The sequence below is a fragment of the Macaca mulatta genome, chromosome 10, assembly GCF_049350105.2.
Source record: "Macaca mulatta isolate MMU2019108-1 chromosome 10, T2T-MMU8v2.0, whole genome shotgun sequence".
Taxonomy (NCBI): domain Eukaryota; kingdom Metazoa; phylum Chordata; class Mammalia; order Primates; family Cercopithecidae; genus Macaca; species Macaca mulatta.
The window spans coordinates 116730100-116751090 of NC_133415.1; the positions used below are offsets into that span (position 1 = coordinate 116730100).

At 57.8% G+C, this 20991-nt stretch overlaps 2 protein-coding genes across 2 annotated transcripts in view; both read left to right on the top strand.

Moving 5' to 3' along the window:
• The window catches only part of DNAJC5 (DnaJ heat shock protein family (Hsp40) member C5), a 222650-nt gene that overhangs the window by 131135 nt on the left and 70524 nt on the right, over positions 1–20991 (top strand). The gene's annotated exons all lie outside the window — the stretch shown is intronic.
• ABHD16B (abhydrolase domain containing 16B) lies at positions 18683–20735 on the top strand. The gene is given in 1 exon segment (NM_001193727.2): positions 18683–20735. A coding segment is annotated over 1 exon segment (1410 nt). The 5' UTR covers positions 18683–19005; the 3' UTR covers positions 20416–20735.

Below are 20991 nucleotides of genomic sequence, written 5' to 3' on the forward strand. Positions count from 1 at the left end.
CACACACACACAGAGACACTGACACACACACAGACACACACAGAGACACTGACACACACACACACACAGACATGAGACACTGAATCACACACACAGACACACACAGAGACACGGACACACACACACACAGAGACACTGACACACACACAGACACACACAGAGACACTGACACACACACACACAGACATGAGACACTGAATCACACACACAGACACACACAGAGACACGGACACACACACACACAGAGACACTGACACACACACAGACACACACAGAGACACTGACACACACACAGACACACAGAGACACTGACACACACACACACAGAGACACTGACACGACACACACACAGACACACACAGAGACACTGACACACACACACAGACACACACAGAGACACTGACACACACACATACAGAGACACTGACACACACACATACAGAGACACTGACACACAGACACACACAGAGACACTGACACACACACACACAGAGACACTGACACACATACAGACACACACAGAGACACTGACACACACACACACAGACACACACAGAGACACTGACACACACACACAGAGACACTGACACACACACACACAGAGACACTGACACACACACAGACACACACAGAGACACTGACACACACACACAGACACAGAGACACTGACACACACACACAGAGACACACACAGAGACACTGACACACACACATACAGAGACACTGACACACACACAGACACACACAGAGACACTGACACACACACACAGACACACACAGAGACACTGACACACACACATACAGAGACACTGACACACACAGACACACACAGAGACACTGACACACACACACAGACACAGAGACACTGACACACACACACACAGACACACACAGAGACACTGACACACACACATACAGAGACACTGACACACACACAGACACACAGAGACACTGACACACACACAGACACACACAGAGACACTGACACACACACATACAGAGACACTGAGACACACACAGACACACAGAGACACTGACACACACACAGACACACACAGAGACACTGACACACACACATACAGAGACACTGACACACAGACACACACACACATAGACACTGACACACACACACACAGACACACACAGAGACACTGACACACATACAGACACACACAGAGACACTGACACACACACATACAGAGACACTGACACACACACAGACACACACAGAGACACTGACACAGACACATACAGAGACACTGACACACACACAGACACACACAGAGACACTGACACACACACACAGAGACACTGACACACACACAGACACACAGAGACACTGACACACAGACACACAGAGACACTGACACACACACACACAGACATGAGACACTGACACACACACACAGACACACACAGAGACACTGACACACACACATACAGAGACACTGACACACACACAGACACACACAGAGACACTGACACACACACACACAGAGACACTGACACACACACAGACACACAGAGACACTGACACACACACACACAGAGACACTGACACACACACACACAGACATGAGACACTGACACACACACACAGACACACACAGAGACACTGACACACACACACACAAAGACACTGACACACACACAGACACACAGAGACACTGACACACACACACAGAGACACTGACACGACACACACACAGACACACACAGAGACACTGACACACACACACAGACACACACAGAGACACTGACACACACACATACAGAGACACTGACACACACACACACAGAGACACTGACACACATACAGACACACACAGAGACACTGACACACACACACACAGACACACACAGAGACACTGACACACACACACACACAGACACTGACACACACACAGACACACACAGAGACACTGACACACACACAGACACACACAGAGACACTGACACACACACACACAGACACAGAGACACTGACACACACACACACAGACACACACAGAGACACTGACACACACACAGAGACACTGACACACAGACACACACAGAGACACTGACACACACACACAGACACACACACAGACACTGACACACACACAGACACACAGAGATACTCACACACACACACACACAGAGACACTGACACACACACACACAGACACCCACACAGACACTGACACACACACACAGACACACAGAGACACTGACACACACAGACACACACACAGAGACACTGACACACACACACAGACACACAGAGACACTGACACACACAGACACGTGACACACAGAGACACTGACACACACAGACACACACACAGACACTGACACACACACACACAGACACACTGACACACACACAGACACACACAGAGACACTGACACACACACACACAGACACACACAGAGACACTGACACACACACACACACAGAGACACTGACACACACACATACAGAGACACTGACACACACACAGACACACACAGAGACACTGACACACACAGACACACACACAGACACTGACACACACACACAGACACACACACAGAGACACTGACACACACACATACAGAGACACTGTCACACACACAGACACACACAGAGACACTGACACACACACACACACACAGGGACACTGACACACACACAGACACACACACACAGAGACACTGACACACACACAGACACACACAGAGACACTCACACACACACACACAGAGACACTGACACACATACAGACACACACAGAGACACTGACACACACACACAGACACACACACAGAGACACTGACACACACACAGACACACACACAGAGACACTGACACACACACATACAGAGACACTGACACACACACAGACACACACAGAGACACTCACACACACACACACAGAGACACTGACACACATACAGACACACACAGAGACACTGACACACACACACCGACACACACACAGAGACACTGACACACACACAGACACACACACACAGAGACACTGACACACACACATACAGAGACACTGACACACACACAGACACACACAGAGACACTCACACACACACACACAGAGACACTGACACACATACAGACACACACAGAGACACTGACACACACACATACAGAGACACTGACACACACACACAGACACACACACAGAGACACTGACACACACACAGACACACACACACAGAGACACTGACACACACACAGACACACACAGAGACACTGACACACACACAGACACACACACACAGAGACACTGACACACACACATACAGAGACACTGACACACACACAGACACACACACACAGAGACACTGACACACACACATACAGAGACACTGACACACACACAGACACACACAGAGACACTCACACACACACACACAGAGACACTGACACACATACAGACACACACAGAGACACTGACACACACACATACAGAGACACTGACACACACACAGACACACAGAGACACTGACACACAGACACACAGAGACACTGACACACACACACACAGACATGAGACACTGACACACACACACAGACACACACAGAGACACTGACACACACACACAGACACACAGAGACACTGACACACACAGACACACACACAGACACTGACACACACACACAGACACACACAGAGACACTGACACACACACACAGACACACAGAGACACTGACACACACAGACACACACACAGACACTGACACACACACACAGACACACACAGAGACACTGACACACACACACAGACACACAGAGACACTGACACACACAGACACACACACAGACACTGACACACACACACAGACACACAGAGACACTGACACACACACACACACACACACACACACAGAGACCCTGACACACACACACACAGACACACACAGAGACACTGACACACACACACTCTGCCTGGGGACAGCTCAGGAGTGTGTGAGACTCAAGGAGCCTCAGGACACAAGGAAGATGTGTGTGGACGCTGTGGGCAGACCTCACCAGATGCCCGGAGACTCACAGGCCCTGAAGGCGAGCCCCACCCCTTCATGGACACACATAGGCACAGATACCCAGAGACCACCAGCTGTGGGGCTTGTGGGGAGGCCCGAGGTGGGGGAAGCTTGGGGGTGGAGCTGCCCACTCTGCCCACTCTGGCCTTTCCCCCAGCACCAGTCCAATGTCCCTGAAGCCCACTGAGTGGATGGACAAGCCCCAGGGGTCTCCACACCCTTCCCACCAAAGGGCAGGCCTGCGAAGGGCGGGCTTGTGGCCTTCCCTCTCCTCTGTGCTCGCCCCCACACTCTCAGGGCAGGAAGCCCCAGGAGAGGGCGGCTGCAGGGGAGGCAGTGGAGAGCTGACCTCAGAATGTGCTCAGCCCGGCCCCTTCCTTTCCCTGCTCCCCACTTCCCCTCTCCTCCCCCAGCCTTTGTTCCGTGGAGCAACTGCCCCCTGACCCCCGCTGAGGGAATTGGAGTCAGTCCTGGAAAAAACCCCAGGTGCTGGCTGGGGCCACTGCCTCCGGATCCAGCGAGAGGAGGGAGCTGGGGGCTGGGAGAATTGGGGCTCAGGTGCCAGGGTGAGGGGCAGGGGCTAGCTTCCCGTTCCAACCCGTCCACCTCACACCCCACCTCCACCCCAGGAGGCCCAGGGCAGCTCCTGGAGGAATGTGGAGGGCGGGGGAGGGGACAGGACATCCTCTTGGCAGGACACAGGACGCCCAGTCCAGCCCAGTCCGGAGGTCCAGAGGTTCCCAGCCCCGGGCAAGGCCACAGGGGAAAGGGTCACTGGGGCCTGGGGCTCCCCAGTTCCAACCTCAGCCAGCAGTGTCCCTGGCCAGTCCAGGTCACCTCCAGTGGGGGCTGGAGGCCGGAGTGGAGTGGCCACCCCCGCCCCCAGGGGGATACATCCCTAAGGGGTCCCACGTGTATGGGAGGGGCCAGCAGGCCTGGGTTTGTCCTCAGCTCTGCAAATCTTGGGGTCGCCACCTGCAGGAGAGGCCTCAGGCTGGCCCTGGCCCTCTTGGGCCCAGGACAGGAAGTCCAGGGACAGTCGGTTGGCAGGACAGCCATGGGGACCCCAGCTCCTGGGAGCTGAGCAGCAGTAGAACCAGACCCTGCTCACTGCGCTGGGAGACGAGGGACCCTGGAGGGGCCTGAAGGCATTAGAAAGAGAAAGACCTGCCTCACCTCACCGGTTTAGCCAGGACCACGAGACCCTGCCAGTCTGGGAGGCCTGGCAGGTTCCACCCCTGCTCCCACATGGTCTCTTGGTTGCAGCCTAATGCCCACCATGCCAGCTGGCTGGTCATCTCCGAGCGCTTCTGCCAGTCCGTCCCAATCACCTGAGCGGCAAATGATGCTCCTCGTCTAAAAGCAGACTTTAAAACCGATGACCAAAGGCTGGGCGTGGTGGCTCACACCTTAATCCCAGCACTTCGGGAGGCTGAGATGGTGGATCGTCTGAGGTCAGGAGTTCGAGACCAGCCTGCCCAACATGGTGAAACCCCTGTCCCAACTAAAAAAAACAAAAAAAAAATTGGCCGGGCGCGGTGGCTCAAGCCTGTCATCCCAACACTTTGGGAGGCCGAGACGGGCGGATCACGAGGTCAGGAGATCGAGACCATCCTGGCTAACACGGTGAAACCCCGTCTCTACTAAAAAATACAAAAAACTAGCCGGGCGAGGTGGCGGGCGCCTGTAGTCCCAGCTACTCGGGAGGCTGAGGCAGGAGAATGGCGTGAACCCGGGAGGCGGAGCTTGCAGTGAGCTGAGATCCGGCCACTGCACTCCAGCCCGGGGACAGAGCGAGACTCCGTCTCAAAAAAAAAAAAAAAATTAGCCGGGTATGGTGGTGAGCGCCTGTAATCCCAGTTACTCAGGAGACTGAGGCAGGAGAATCGCTTGAGCCTGGGAAGCAGAGGTTGCAATGAGCTGAGATCGCACCACTGCACTCCAGCCTAGGTGGCACAGTAAGGCTCTGTCTCAAAAAAAAAAAAAAAGAGAAAAGAGAAAAATAATGGCCTCAACACAAACCTTGAGTGTCAATTTGCCTGTTTCCCTAGGAGTTAAAATTACGTAAGTGCAGTCACCATATGACCCAGGATTTCTGCTCCCCAGTGTCCAAACAAGAGGAATGCCTGCCCCAAAGTGAGGCACACTCCAGGCCACACCTCTGCCAGGGACGCCATCTCCTTCCTCCACCACCTCTCCCCTTGTGTTTTTTTGTGGTTCCCCTCAAAATCTTTACTTTTTTTTTTTTTTTTTGGAGACAGAGTCTTGCTCTGTCACCCAAGCTGGAGTGCAGTGGTGCGATCTCGGCTCACTGCAAGCTCTGCCTCCTGGGTTCACGCCATTCTCCGGCTTAGCCTCCTGAGTAGCTGGGACTGCAGGTGCCCGCCACCACGCCCAGCTAATTTTTTGTGTTTTTAGTAGAGATGGGGGTTTCACCATGTTGGCCAGGATGGTCTCGATCTCCTGACCTCATGATCCACCCGCCTCGGCCTCCCAAAGTGCTGGGATTACAGGCGTGAGCCACCGAGCTGGGCCATCCTTACATGTTTTTAAAAATTGAGTTTTATTGAAGCATAATTTACATACAATGATATTTACCAATGTTTAGCACCTGCTTGAACAGCCTGGACAAAGGGAAAGCAGGAAACCACCTCCACTGCCCCAGGGGCCCCACCCCACCAACCATGCATCTGCTTTCTGCAAGGAGGCCCTAAGCACGTGGTCTTTTTTTGTGTGGCTTCTCTCACTCAGCATCCTGTTTTGGGGATTCACCCTGTAGCGGCAGCCTTGCCTTCCCAGCATAGGGATGAGCCGCAGTCCGCTCATCCACTCGCCGGCTGATGGATACTTGGTTTTCCCAGTTTTGCAAACGCTGCTGCTGCAAAGGTTTGAGGCCAGTCTTCCTGTGACGTGTGTCACCTCTTTTGGATAAATACCTGGGAGTGGACGCTCAGTCACGCTCCGTCTCCTTTTTTTTTTTTTTTTTGAGACGGAGTCTCACTCTGTCGCCCAGGCTGGAGTGCAGTGGTGTGATCTCGGCTCACTGCAAGCTCCGCCTCCCGGGTTCCCGCCATTCTCCTGCCTCAGCCTCCTGAGTAGCTGGGACTACAGGCGCCGCCACCACGCCCGGCTAGTTTTTTGTATTTTCAGTAGAGACGGGGTTTCACCGTGTTAGCCAGGATGGTCTCCATCTCCTGACCTCGTGATCTGCCCGCCTCGGCCTCCCAAAGTGCTGGGATTACAGGCGTGAGCCACCGCGCCCGGCCTATTTTTTTTTTCTTTGAGACAGTCTGTCTCTGTTGCCCAGGCTGCAGTGCAATAGCGTGATCTCGGCTCAGTGCAACCTCCTCCTGCCGGGTTCAAGCAATTCTCCTGCCTCAGCCTCCCGAGTAGCTGGGATTACAGGCGCCCACCGCCATGCTAATTTTTTTGTATTTTTAGTAGAGACAGGGCTTCACCATACTGGTCAGGCTGGTCTCGAACTCCTGACCTTGTGATCCGCCCACCTCGGCCTCCAGAAGTGCTGGGATTACAGGCGTGAGCCACCACGCCCGGCCTCTGAATCTCTTTATATGTTTTGGTCACCCCATGACTGCATCCCTTGCAAGGGCCTTGCCTGTGCTGCTTGCTGCAGTGACCAGAGCTCAACATGCCGCCGCGCCCGGAGGGACTTCTGAACAGACATTCGCCCACTGGGTGAACGGCAGCGGTGCCAGGGTGGGTCCTGGTGAGGCTAATGGGGAAGTGGCGACGGGCTGGAGGTACCACCGAAGATGCTGACGGTGGCTGCGGTCAATGAGGCGGCAGCAACAGTGGCTGGCAGCAGTGACGCAGCTGTGGGTGGCTGTTTGTAAAGGGGAAGACCTCACACAGCCTGGAGATGCCTCCTTCATCCCTCCTTGAAACTAAACTCTCCTGGGGAGATGTCGTGTGGTTCCTCCACTTCCCCCCACTTCAGGCACCCAGGCTCACTCACACCTTGGAGCCGGCTGTCACCAAAACCCACACGCTCCGAAATGACTGCTTCCAGTTTCCCCGTCTGTGGCACAACTGCCCCCTCCCCGGCTGTCACACCTCACCAAGCGCTTCGCTCCAGGGCAACCCTCCTTTCTCCAGAACAGGCGGCCTTCCCCTTTCTTGGGCTTCCTTCTTATCCAGTTCAGATTTTGTGGTCCACTCTTAGTCACTCTCTCGAAAATGTGGGAAGTCTCCCTCTGTGCCTCCTTTCGTGGTACCTTCTGAGAACTCCAGCCTTGCCAGCACCCAAACCGCTGCCCATTGTAGGGAAAGTCAAGCCAGGAAGATGGGGGCCACCCGAAACTCACGTCTGGGCGCTCTGCTGCACCCACTCCTGGGGGTCCACGCCTGGGAAACGGAGACGTCTGTCCGCTCAGTCCCCACCCACTGCACGCCCTGGCCTTTCCCAAGCACTCCGGACTTGGTCTCTGGATGGTCTTGTATGTTAAGCTATTCCCTGCCCTACAGCCTTCCCACCAGCATTTACCACCCATTATCTCTGACACACAGACAGGAGCCTAGAAATGTTCAGGAGAGAAATTTTCAGGAGCTTCTTAGAAGTGGCTTCCTTTCAGCCGGGCGCGGTGGCTCAAGCCTGTAATCCCAGCACTTTGGGAGGCCGAGGCGGGCAGATCACGAGGTCAAGAGATTGATACCAGCCTGGCCAACATGGTGAAACCCTGTCTCTACTAAAAATACAAAAGTTAGCTGGGCGTGGTGGCACACACCTGTAGTCCCAGCCACTCGGGAGGCTGAGGCAGGAGAATCACTTAAACGAGGGAGACGGAGGTTGCAGTGAGCCGAGATCGCACCACTGTACTCCAGCCTGGCGACAGAGCAAGACTCTGTCTCAAAAAACAAACAAACAAAAAAACCCCAAAAAACTGGCTTCCTTTCCAACTCCTTGCCCCAGTTTGCAAAGCCCTACCTATCTTCCCACTCCCCATCCCTAGCCTCATTCCTCTTGACCCCTAAGGTCCCAGCCACTCTGACCTCTGTTCTTATTCCTTCAGCACTAGGGCCTCTCCCAGGGTCAGCCCAAATCCACAGCCTAATTCACAGGGCGAATTCCTACCCATCGCTCTGGTCTCAGCTCCTGATCCACCTCCCCTCCAGAATGGCAGCTGCTGGTGTTTGCTTCCTGCAAAACCTTTCTTGACCGGGAGCACTGGCTCATGCCTATAACCCCAGCACTTTGGGAGGCTGAGGTGGACGGATCACCTGAGGTCAGGAGTTCAAGACCAGCCTGGCCAACATGGTGAAACCCCGTCTCTACTGAAAATACAAAAATTAGGCTGGGTGTGATGGCTCACACTTGTAGTCCCAGCACTTTGGGAGGCCAAGGTGGGTGGATCACCTGAAGTCAGGAGTTTGAGACCAGCCTGGGCAACCACGGCCAATATGGTGAAACCCCATCACTACCAAAAATACAAAAATTAGGCCAGGCATGGTGGCTCATGGCTGTAATCCCAATACTTTGGGAGGCTGAGGTGGGAGAATCACCTGAGGTCAGGAGTTGGTGGCACGAGTCTGTAATCTCAACTACTCGGGAGGCTGAGGCAGGAGAATTGCTTGAATCCAGGAAGCAGAGGTTGCAATGAGCGGAGATCGCGCCACTGTACTCCAGCCTGGGCAACAGAACAAACTCTGTCTCAAAATAAATAAATAAATAAAATTAAAACATAAAATAGGCCAGGCTCAGTGGCTCATGCCTGTAATCCCAGCACTTTGGGAGGCTGAGGGTGGGCAGATCACCTGAGGTCAGGAGTTGAGACCAGCCTGGCCAACATGGTGAAACCCCATCTCTACTAAAAATACAAAAGTTAGCCAGGCGAGGTGGTGGGCACCTGTAGTCCCAGCTACTTGGGAGGCTGAGGCAGGAGAATCGCTTGAAACCGGGAGGCAGAGGGTGCAGTGAGCTGAGACCATGCCACTGCACTCCAGTCTGGGCGACAAAGTGAGATTCCATCTCAAATAAATAAATACACAATAAAAATAAAACAAAATAAAACAAAATCCCTCTTTGGGTTAAATCCCTACTTGCGCACGGCAAGCACTCTGAGGGCAAGGATGGGACCAGCCAGTGCTTCACCCAGCCAGCAGGCCCTCGATACATGTCCACTGAATGAATGATTCCCACTAAGGATGGGAAATGGGGAAGGTGGAGAGAGTGGGGAGATCAGGTCATCACCAGATGCAGAGAACGGCGGAGGCAGGGAGAACGGCCTTCGTCCTGCCCTCCTGGTATCCACGGCAGGAGACCACCCAGGCCCAGAAGGACGTCAGCTGGTGGAAGGGGAAGCCCACCTGGAATGTGACGGGCTCCAGCCTGGTCCTGCCTCCCTCACCCTCCTGGTCCTGCCACCCTCACCCTCCTGGTCCTGCCTCCATCACCCTCCTGGTCCTGCCTCCCTCACCCTCCTGGTCCTGCCTCCCTCACCCTCCTGGTCCTGCCACCCTCACCCTCCTGGTCCTGCCACCCTCACCCTCCTGGTCCTGCCTCCCTCACCCTCCTGGTCCTGCCACCCTCACCCTCCTGGTCCTGCCACCCTCACCCTCCTGGTCCTGCCACCCTCACCCTCCTGGTCCTGCCTCCCTCACCCTCCTGGTCCTGCCTCCCTCACCCTCCTGGTCCTGCCACCCTCACCCTCCTGGTCCTGCCTCCATCACCCTCCTGGTCCTGCCACCATCACCCTCCTGGTCCTGCCTCCCTCACCCTCCTGGTCCTGCCTCCCTCACCCTCCTGGTCCTGCCACCCTCACCCTCCTGGTCCTGCCTCCACTCAGACACTGCCTGGGGCTTTCCAGGGGGCTGAGCAGCTGACCAGGAGCCTTTGCCGGGGCGGCCAGGCACTTCCTGTAAGGCCTCCCTCCTTGCAGCCCCAGCTCCAGGGCCTGCTCCTTCCTCCTCCGCCCCAGGGGCTTTCCGCAAAGCCTGAGGCCTGCTATTTTTAGCTGAGGGAGAGGGACCAGTTCCTGGCCCCATTGCCGCCCTGAAAGAGCCTGGACTAAACTGGGGCTGGGGTTGGGCCTAGGGGTTGGGGGAGAGGCTACAGTCCCCAGCCCAGGCACACCTGGGGTGCAGAGGGGACGCTGCAGGCTGGGCTCCCAGCCCAGTTGGTGGACCAGGCGCTTACCCTGGGGAGGTGGGACTTAGGGCCTGGGTGGGCTGCCGCCCACTTCCTGTGGCCGCACCCCAGCACTTCAAAGGCTGCTGGCAGCCCTGCGGTTAATCCAGGCTCCCACGCAGCTGGAGGGGCTGGGCGGGCACACGCACCTCTGGCAGCTGGCCCCCCCTCCCCTCAGGGCAGCTTCAAAGCAGCACGGGTGGGCAGACCCGTGGTTCGCACGGATCCCAGGGCTGGGACAGGAGACACAAGGCGGTAATGGAGGCCCTGGCAGAGCCTCCTCTGCTCCTATGCTCCCCATCCCACTGCCTTCCTGGGTTGGCTCGGGGCAAAGGCCCAGGTACCTTCCTGGCCCCCAGATCCTGTCTTGAGGCAGGGCCACCTTTAGGGGTACCTGTGTATCTGCTTGGTGCCTGTGGGTTTCAGTGGCCTGGCCATGGAGTCAGTCCCAGTTAGAGAAGCCACAGGAACCGTGGTGGGGGCACCCCTTCCAGACCCCTCAGGACAGCCTCTCTTTCTTCCTCCTTTCCTCTCTTCCTCCCTCCCCACTCTCCAACTGGAAGGGGGGCGGGAGGGGAGGGGCCATAAAGAAGAAGGGGCTCCCTGTCCAGGCCTCCGGGCTGTGGTGGGCTTGACCTGGCGCCAGCTCCCCAGGGACGGCCTGGGCGGAGGTATTGGAGGCGGGGACCTCGAAGCAGCCGCCCCAGAGTCCAGCCGACGCTGAGAACAGAGAGTGCCTGGGGGGTGGGGGGCAGCTTTCAGGGTCCCCTGGGGTCAGCTCTGGGACAGTTGCTGTTTTTAATCTGCACAAGTGATTTAGAAGGAGCCGCCAGGGCTGCAACCTAGATCCGCTCAGAGCGAGCTCGGGAAGTGCGGGAGGTGCGGCCCAAGAACTGGCCCCCCCGAGCTGTGGCCACAGGGCAGTGGGGGCCCCGGACGAAGCTTCCTCCTCTCCTGCCAGCCAGAACCTGGGTTCCTGGTGACCTTGCATGTCCGAGGTCTGTCCATCCCGCCCCGGACTGGCTCTCCCCTCCCTGCACCCCCCACTCCTCCTCCACTCTCAGGTCCAGGGACCGCTGCCCAGCCTGGCTGCCGGGACGGAGGCTCCCCCAGATCTAGGGCTTTGAAGGAGCCCCGGTCCCTGAGCTCACAGCACAGACGCCCGGGCCCTAGCGGACGCTGGCTTTCAGCCCACCCACCCGGCAGGTGGGAGCCACGCACCCCAGGAAGGAAGGCCTGGGGTTGGGCCGCGCATCCAGCTCGCCGGGACCTTGACTTGGCTGTCAGTGACCACCCCGCCCCTGCTGACACAAGCTGGGTGTGCCTCCCTCCGTCTCTGGGCTCTCTGGGCGTAGGGAGGGAGGGAGGGCTGGGTCTCCAGTCCCTCTGACCACTCCGCTGGCCTGCGCCTGCTTAGGGCCCGTCCCCACCATCCACCACCCACCACCCTGCAGGTGCGGTGGAGGCGGGGAGGGGAGAAGGTGCAGGGGCACACGGGCCGTCACCCTGAGGGATTTTCGATGGTTCCACGACTTGGGGAAACCAGGAAAAAGGGGCAACCTCTGTGGCCTCCTGTGGACTTGGTGCCCCTGGTGGAGTCGGAGTCCCCACCAGAGACTCCTGTTTGGGCCCTCTGGGCTGGGATGCAGGCTGGCGAGGCCAAACCCAGGGGCCAGGAAGCACCGAACCGGCTAAGCTTAAGCCAAGAGCCAAGGGACCCCTGCCCTTTCCATTCATCCCCCAATCCGGGCTCAGCGTCATCTCCCCTCCTCGCCCACACCCAGGGCTGACTGTCCGAGATCCAGGCCGTGGTTTCCATCTGGTCACCACACGCCCCCCAGGTGAGGGTCTCCGAGGGGCAAGGAGTGAAAAGCTGGAGTGGATTGCCTCACGGGGTGGAATGGCTGCTGGTGCCAGCCTGGTCAGAGGCGGGGATCAGTATTCGCTGAATACACAACACAGAGGGACCACTAAAAACGCAGATAAAAGCGTGGAGCCGCCAGTGTGACAGAAGAAGCCTGCAGAGAAGCTCCCTCAAAGACTCACAGGTGACACAGTCACACCCTGTGGAAAAGCAACTGGGGCAAAGCTCTTGGCTTTAAGAATACCCCCTCGGATTGAGCATCGCGCTGCTAGAAATCTGGCCAGTAAGAAAAGCCCGGCCGGGTGCAGTGGCCCACGCCTGTCACCCCAGCGCCGCGGTGGCCCACGCCTGTCACCCCAGCGCTGCGGTGGCCCACGCCTGTCATCCCAGCACTTTGGGAGGCCCACGCCTGTCATCCCAGCGCCGCGGTGGCCCACGCCTGTCATCCCAGCACTTTGGGAGGCCGAGACGGGCGGATCACGAGGTCAGGAGATCGAGACCATCCTGGCTAACACGGTGAAACCCCGTCTCTACTGAAAATACAAAAAATTAGCCGGGCCTGGCGGAGGGCGCCTGTAGTCCCAGCTACTCGGGAGGCTGAGGCAGGAGAATGGCGTGAACCCGGGAGGCGGAGTTTGCAGTGAGCTGAGATCACGCCACTGCACTCCAACCTGGGTGACAGAGCGAGACTCCGTCTAAAAAAAAAAAAAAAAAAAAAAAAAAACAAAGAAAAAAGAAAAAGAAAACCCCTAGAGGCCAGGGTCCTTGAACAAAGGTGCGCGATGCCCCAAGTCTGCAGTGGGGAGAGGTCTCGAGCCCGTGTGTCCAACAACAGAAGTGGACACAGTGGTGCCAGGGCAGGAACTCCAGGGGGCATTTGCAGGCCTGTGCTGTGAGACTGCAGGACGCTCAGGACGCACCTCGGAGAAGAGCAAGCCTGCTGCAGAGTGACATGAACACCAGGCCTGTCTCCGCACGAGAAAGTGACAGAAGACCCCTAGATAAGATTCTGTGTGGGCGGGCCGTGGTGGCTCACACCTGTCATCCCAGCACCGCGGTGGCTCACGCCTGCAATCCCAGCACTTTGGGAGGCCGAGGCAGGCAGATCACGAGGTCAGGAGATTGAGACCATCCTGGCTGACACGGTGAAACTCTGTCTCTACTAAAAATACAAAAAAATTAGCCAGGCGTGGTGGCGGGCGCCTGTAGTCCCAGCTATGCGCTATGCGGGAGGCTGAGGCAGGAGAATGAGTGGACCCAGGAGGCAGAGCTTGCAGTGAGCCGAGATCGCGCCACTGCACTCCAGCCTGGGTGACAGAGCGAGATTCCGTCTCAAAAAACAAAAGACTCTATGTATGTCTATGTTTGTAGGCAAATAGAGGAGGGTGTGAAAGACACGGTCCAGAATAGCAACTCTGGACATCTAGGAGGGAGTGTGGAAAGAACAGTTAATCACCTTATATCCCTGTGCCACTGGATGCAATGAGAATGTTACATTTCGAATAACAAAAATAAGCACTCATATCAAAAACTGGTTATTGCAGTGAGAGAAAGGGCCCTGCTCTAGGGTCTTCTAAGCCAGGGTGAACCTGGGCCCTGAACATACCCTTCAAAGTGTGTGTATGGAGCCCAGTGGACGATTTCTGCAGCGGTGGTGCAGACTCTGCCCCTGAAGAATTCAGCCGACGTCACGCAGGCCAGCAGGATTTGTGTGTGTGTGTGCAGCAGTGCCATCATAGCTCACTGCAGCCTTGAACTCCTGGCCTCAAGCAATCCTCCCACTTCAGCCACCCAAGTGGCTGGAACTGTAGGCTTGACCCACCATGCCTGGCCCCTGCAGGACTCTTGACCCCAACCCAGACTTTACCTTGATGTGGGCAGCTGTCCCCACTCCCTCCCCTGACAGTGCAGGGGATTCTGTCAAGGATTCTGGAGAGACCCTGGCTCATTCCCAAAGGAGACGGGGAGCAGGCCTGGGGAGGAGCCGAATGCCAGTGTGGGGGTGCCGGAGGCTCCAGTGGCAGTGCTCGTAGGCAGGGAGGACGGTGAGCCCTCCACACATACACAGCATGGCCACCCAGGGGTGTGTACTGAGATGGGTGTTGGGGGGCACTCTGGGGAGCGCTGCTTACCAGTGTCCTTCATCCTGGGCAGGAGAGAGGCCCAGAGTACAGGCCCTGCAGGGAGCCAGGATGGAGAAGGCTCCAGTGTGCGCCACTCCCCCACCAACCCCACCGTCCTGAGGGCGCTGAGTAATTAATTCTCTGTGACTCCAGATGTTCAGCAGCTGTCTTGGCCATTTCCGCCCCTTCTCCTGACCCTGCATCCTCCAGGAAGCATCCCCTCCTGTCCTTGGGCTCCAAGCCACCCCCACCTTCCCTGCACCCCATTTCCTGAGCAGAGGCGTTTGTGCAGACTCAGCTCCCGCACCCACCAGGGTAGCTTCAGTTTTCCCAAGGCCTGGGCACTGCTCCCTGCGTCCGGAGCTGCTGAGGTCAGCTCACTCCCTGATGGATGCCCTCTGCCAGGGGCTCTGATCCTGGTTCCTGCCCCTCCGGCCTCTGGGACTGGTTTTCTCTCTCTCCTCTCCTTCCTTCTCCAAGGTTGGCTCTGCAGGCTCCAGCGGCATAAATCAAGGGCCTCCAGGGAGGCCTAGCAGAACTGGCCAGCGGGAGAGCCCTGCCCCAGTGCAGGAGGGTGGGAACCAAGGGGTGGAGGGCTCAGAGACTGGCAGGCCCTGTGGGGGTGGGGTGCACGCTCAGATGTCTGCCTGGAGGGCACTGGGGTGCGGGGTGGGGTTGCCTCCACACACGGATTAACAGGGACACAGCCCCCCCACCACCTTGTGGACACTTCCCTGAGCTGATGGGGGTGGGGGCACAAGAGGTCACGGCTGCTGCAGCTGGTCCAGTCTGGGGGCTCTTCTAGAGAGGGGACAGCTCCCTTCCTGTCACATGCTTTCCTGTCTCAACAGAGCTGGGGGTTCTGGGGCACTTGGACTCCCGTGGGCTGGTGGGGTCAGGGGCTGGGCCAGACACAGGATAAGGCATGGAACCCCTGGGGGCCAGCGGCTCCAGCCTGCTGACCTTTGCCCTCAGAATCCGGTCCCAGGCTCTCCCCTCCTCCTCTCAAGAACTTCCTGCTCTCTCTGTGTGTGTGTGTGTGGGTGGGTTGTTGTGGGGGCAGCTAAGGGCAGGTGGGCCTGGCTAAAGAAAAGCCTCCATTTCCAAACAAGTCCCTGAGCGGATCAAGCTGGGAGACTGCCCCCAGGAGGACGAGGCTCCTCCAAGCAGGACCTGTTCAGGGGAATCAAAATAAGTTTAGTGCATCCAACATCCTACGTGTACAGTCCTCCAGGACTCCTGCTGCTGCCAGGATCTGAACTGAGGAGGCAGGGACCCCCGATGAATCCTCGGCTCTGTTGCTGGGTTCACTCCTGTGGTCTCGCACGAAATGGGCCAAGAGCCTTTGGGCCCACAGCCCCAACCCGCCTAGAGTAAGCAGCTGCTGAGTTTATGAAAGAGGCTCCTGGGAAAGGCATCATCTCCCCCCGCTGCAGAAGTTTCCATCCCCACCCCTAACCACAACAGGCTCCTTTCCCCACAGGGTCAGGGGCGGACACTTGAGCAGGACCAGAACCACCAATCCCCAGGGGAAGCCTTGCCCATCCCTTGGCCCCAGGGGCAGTATCCTGTGGGTTTGCTCCTGAGGCAGGGCTCCTGTTGCTGCCCAGGACCCAGTGGAAAGGATGGTGTGACAGGTGCACCAGTGGACCCTGAGACACTCTTTGTCCTCAGGCCTTGACCAATGAGCATAGCAGCCAATCCGAGATCAAAGCTGGATAACCAGGAACATCTGGATCTCAACTGAATGTGTGCCTGGGGGTAGGACTGCCAGATTTAGCAAAACAAAAACAAATTTAAAAACAGGATATATCGGCCGGGCGCGGTGGCTCAAGCCTGTAATCCCAGCACTTTGGGAGGCCGAGACGGGCGGATCACGAGGTCAGGAGATCGAGACCATCCTGGCTAACACGGTGAAACCCCGTCTCTAATAAAAAATACAAAAAAAAAACTAGCCGGGCGAGGTGGCGGGTGCCTGTAGTCCCAGCTACTCGGGAGGCTGAGGCAGGAGAATGGCGTGAACCCGGGAGGCGGAGCTTGCAGTGAGCCGAGATCTGGCCATTGCACTCCAGCCTGGGTGACACAGCAAGGCTCCGTCTCAAAAAAAAAAAAAAAAAAAAAAAAAAAAAACAGGATATATCTAGGCCAGCGTGGTGGCTCATGCCTGTAATCCCAGCACTTTGGGAGGCCGAGGCGGGTGGATCACCTGAGGTCAGGAGTTAGAGATCAGCCTGACCAACATGGTGAAACCCCGTCTCTACTAAAAGTACAAAAAGTAGCTGGGTGTGGCGGCAGGCACCTGTAATCTCAGCTACTCGGGAGGCTGGGCAGGAGAATCGCTTGAACACCCGGGAGGCAGAGGTTGCAGTGAGCCGAGATTGCACCAATGCACTCCAGTCTGGGCAACAAGAGTGAGACTCCGTCTCAAAAACAAACAAACAGACAAACAAAAAACAGGATATCCAGTTAAGTTGGAATTTCAGATAAACAATTTTAAAATATAAGTATGTCTCAAGCGGTAGTTGGTACATACTTACACCTAAAAATTATTTACTTGTAATTCCAATTTAACTGGCATATTATTCTGTATTTTATCTGGCAACCTAGAATGGGGGTAATAGCCCCCCAAATCGCTCCCTTTGTTAATTGGTCCCTGTCCTTCTGTCCCCCAACCCCTAAAGACAGCAGCAGTCCTCAGCGGACTCCCGAACCAGGGGCGGGGCCTGTTTGGGTCAGGTAGTGCCTCTAACCCAGATACTGAGCAGGAGAGCACAGAGAGGGTGCTTCAGCCTGAAACTACCCCTTCCCCAGAAGGCTGGGGTCTCAGGCAGGCCTGGCACCTGGGCTCAGAGGCTCTGGCTGGATTTGCCAAACTCCCTGATTGTGCATTTCTGTTTCTGGTCTGGGGAGCTGTTGAGTCCCCAGAGCTGCCCCCTTCCCTGGGGCTCCCCCTGGCGGGCGGCCTGTGACCCTGTCCTCAGGTGGGCTGCCCCTTTCCAGGGCAGGGAAAAAGGGGAACCCACCCTACCCCTCCAGAAAAGGGGGAGGCGCTGCCTGGGAGTGGGGGCTCAACCCGGGAGTGAGAAAGAGGAACCCCAGCCAGGCAGGACCCGCCCGAAAAGGTCACTGCTGTTGCTGGCAGCCAGTGAAAAGAGGATCCAGAAAAGAAGGGGGCTTGTTTCTGGTCTGCACGGAAGAAGGAAGGTGTGGAGGGGAGGAACCAGCAGGCCGGGAGCAAATGCCACCTTTCTGGCGCGGCAGCAGCCCTGCTCTGACCCTGCCCTCCTGGGGAGATGAGGTTTAAACCAGCGGACCCTGAAGGGGTGGGGGCGGGGACCCATAGCAAGCCCGGTACACGCGGAGGAGGCCTTGCTGTCCCTTTCTGGCCTGTGGGGTTGTCCACCTTAAATTTAAGGAAGAGGGAGGCTGGGCGCAGGGACTCACACCTGTAATCCCAGCACTGTGGGAGGTGGAGGTGGGAGGATCGCTTGAGCCCAGGAGTTCAAGACCAGCCTGGGCAGCATAGCGAGACCGCATCTCAATTTAATAAATAAATAAGAAAGAGGGAGAGAGTAGCTGCTCAAATAATGGGTGGGAAAGCTGGGCCTGGGAGCGTTTGGCCGGTGGGGTCTTGGCGAAGGTGGGGGAGGGGCAGAACCTTGGGCCCATCATCTCTGGGAACCCTTTGTGCCCCACCACCTAGCAACAGGATGCAGCCTTCCCTCGGCCCTGGAAGGCCAGGTCACAAAGGCCATCAGGGCCTGGCTGGGAGCCGGTATCCCCTAACACTGCCCTGAGCCTCTCGCGGCGACCCCGGCCCAGTGGCTGGGCGTTGGGGCCACCACCCATGTGCGTCATCTGCTTCGTGAAGGCGCTGGTGCACGTGTTCAAGATCTACCTGACCGCCAGCTACACCTACACATTCCGCGGCTGGCCCGTGGCCTTCCGCTGGGATGATGTGCGCGCTGCGGGCGGGAGCAGCAGCCACCGGGCGCTGACCTGCGCGGCCGCCGCGGCGGGCGTGTGGCTGCTGCGGGACGAGGCGCTGGGCGGGGACGCGCTGGGGCGGCCTCCACGTGGGGTGCGCAGCCAGGCGCAGTGTCTCTTGCAGCAGCTCCGCGAGCTGCCCGGCCAGCTCGCTAGTTACGCGCTGGCCCACTCGCTGGGCCGCTGGCTCGTGTACCCCGGCTCGGTGTCCCTGATGACGCGCGCGCTGCTGCCGCTGCTGCAGCAGGGCCAAGAGCGCCTCGTGGAGCGCTACCATGGCCGGCGCGCCAAGCTGGTGGCCTGTGACGGCAACGAGATCGACACCATGTTCATGGACCGCCGCCAGGACCCGGGCAGCCACGGGCACGGGCTGCGCCTCGTCATCTGCTGCGAAGGCAATGCCGGCTTCTATGAGATGGGCTGTCTGTCTGCACCGCTCGAGGCCGGCTACTCCGTGCTGGGCTGGAACCACCCCGGCTTCGGCGGCAGCACTGGCGTGCCCTTCCCTCAGCACGACGCCAACGCCATGGACGTGGTGGTCCAGTACGCACTGCACCGCCTGCACTTCTCGCCCGCGCACGTGGTGGTCTACGGCTGGTCTGTTGGCGGCTTCACGGCCACCTGGGCCACCATGACCTACCCGGGGCTGGGTGCACTGGTGCTGGACGCCACCTTCGACGACCTCGTGCCGCTGGCGCTGAAGGTCATGCCCCACAGCTGGAAGGGGCTGGTGGTGCGCACCGTGCGCGAGCACTTCAACCTTAACGTGGCCGAGCAGCTGTGCTGCTACCCGGGGCCGGTGCTGCTGCTCCGACGCACGCAGGACGACGTGGTCAGCACCTCGGGCCGCCTGCGCCCCCTGTCACCCGGCGGCGTGGAGGGCAACCGGGGCAACGAGCTGCTGCTGCGCCTGTTGGAGCACCGCTACCCCGCCGTGATGGCGCCGGAGGGCCGTGCAGTCGTCATCCGCTGGCTGCGCGCTGGCAGCTTGGCGCAAGAGGCCGCCTTCTATGCACGCTACCGCGTGGACGAGGAGTGGTGCCTGGCGCTGCTGCGCTCCTACCGTGCACGCTGCGAAGAGGAGCTGGAGGGCGAGGAGGCCCAGGGGCCACACGGACCCGCCTTCCCATGGCTGGTGGGCCAGGGCCTGAGCTCGCGGCGGCGCCGGCGGCTCGCACTGTTCCTGGCTCGGAAGCACCTCAAGAACGTGGAGGCGACTCACTTCAGCCCTCTGGAGCCTGAGGAGTTTCAGTTGCCCTGGGGGCTGTAACCTATACGCCCCAGTGGGGGATCACGCACTTGAACACCTTCCTGGCCTTCTTGGTTCACCTCCCCATACCCCCAACCACTGCGGGGGTGGGGCGGGGGGAAGGGGGCACTCCCCATCTGCTGTCTCAGGGAGGGTAGGCAGAACACGGGGACTTAGTGCTTTCCTTCCTTCACAGGGGCGTTCTGACCTTATCCCCCAACCCCGCCCCGTTCTTCCTTGCTCCATCCCCTCCTTTCTCTCTTCCTCCCACAAATACTTTTGGATGCCCCCACCCAGCTCCTAAAGGGAATGAAAGGTTAACCTGACCCGGTTTATGGCAATACTCTGTGATGAGTGCCTTCATCACCACAAAAGGATGATGGGAACAGGGACTGTGGGGTCCCAGGGAGGAGCCCTTCACCTGGCCTGGGTTACAGGATGGCTCCTGGGAAAATGACGCCAGCTGTGCGCTTAAAGTCTGTGCAAACTCCTCCTGTGAAAGGAGGACATTGGCATCGCAGGGCTGTGGGCAGGTCTTAGCGGCTGGGCATTCCCAGGAGTTCACACTGGCTATTATTTTGTAGGGCTCCCTCTCAC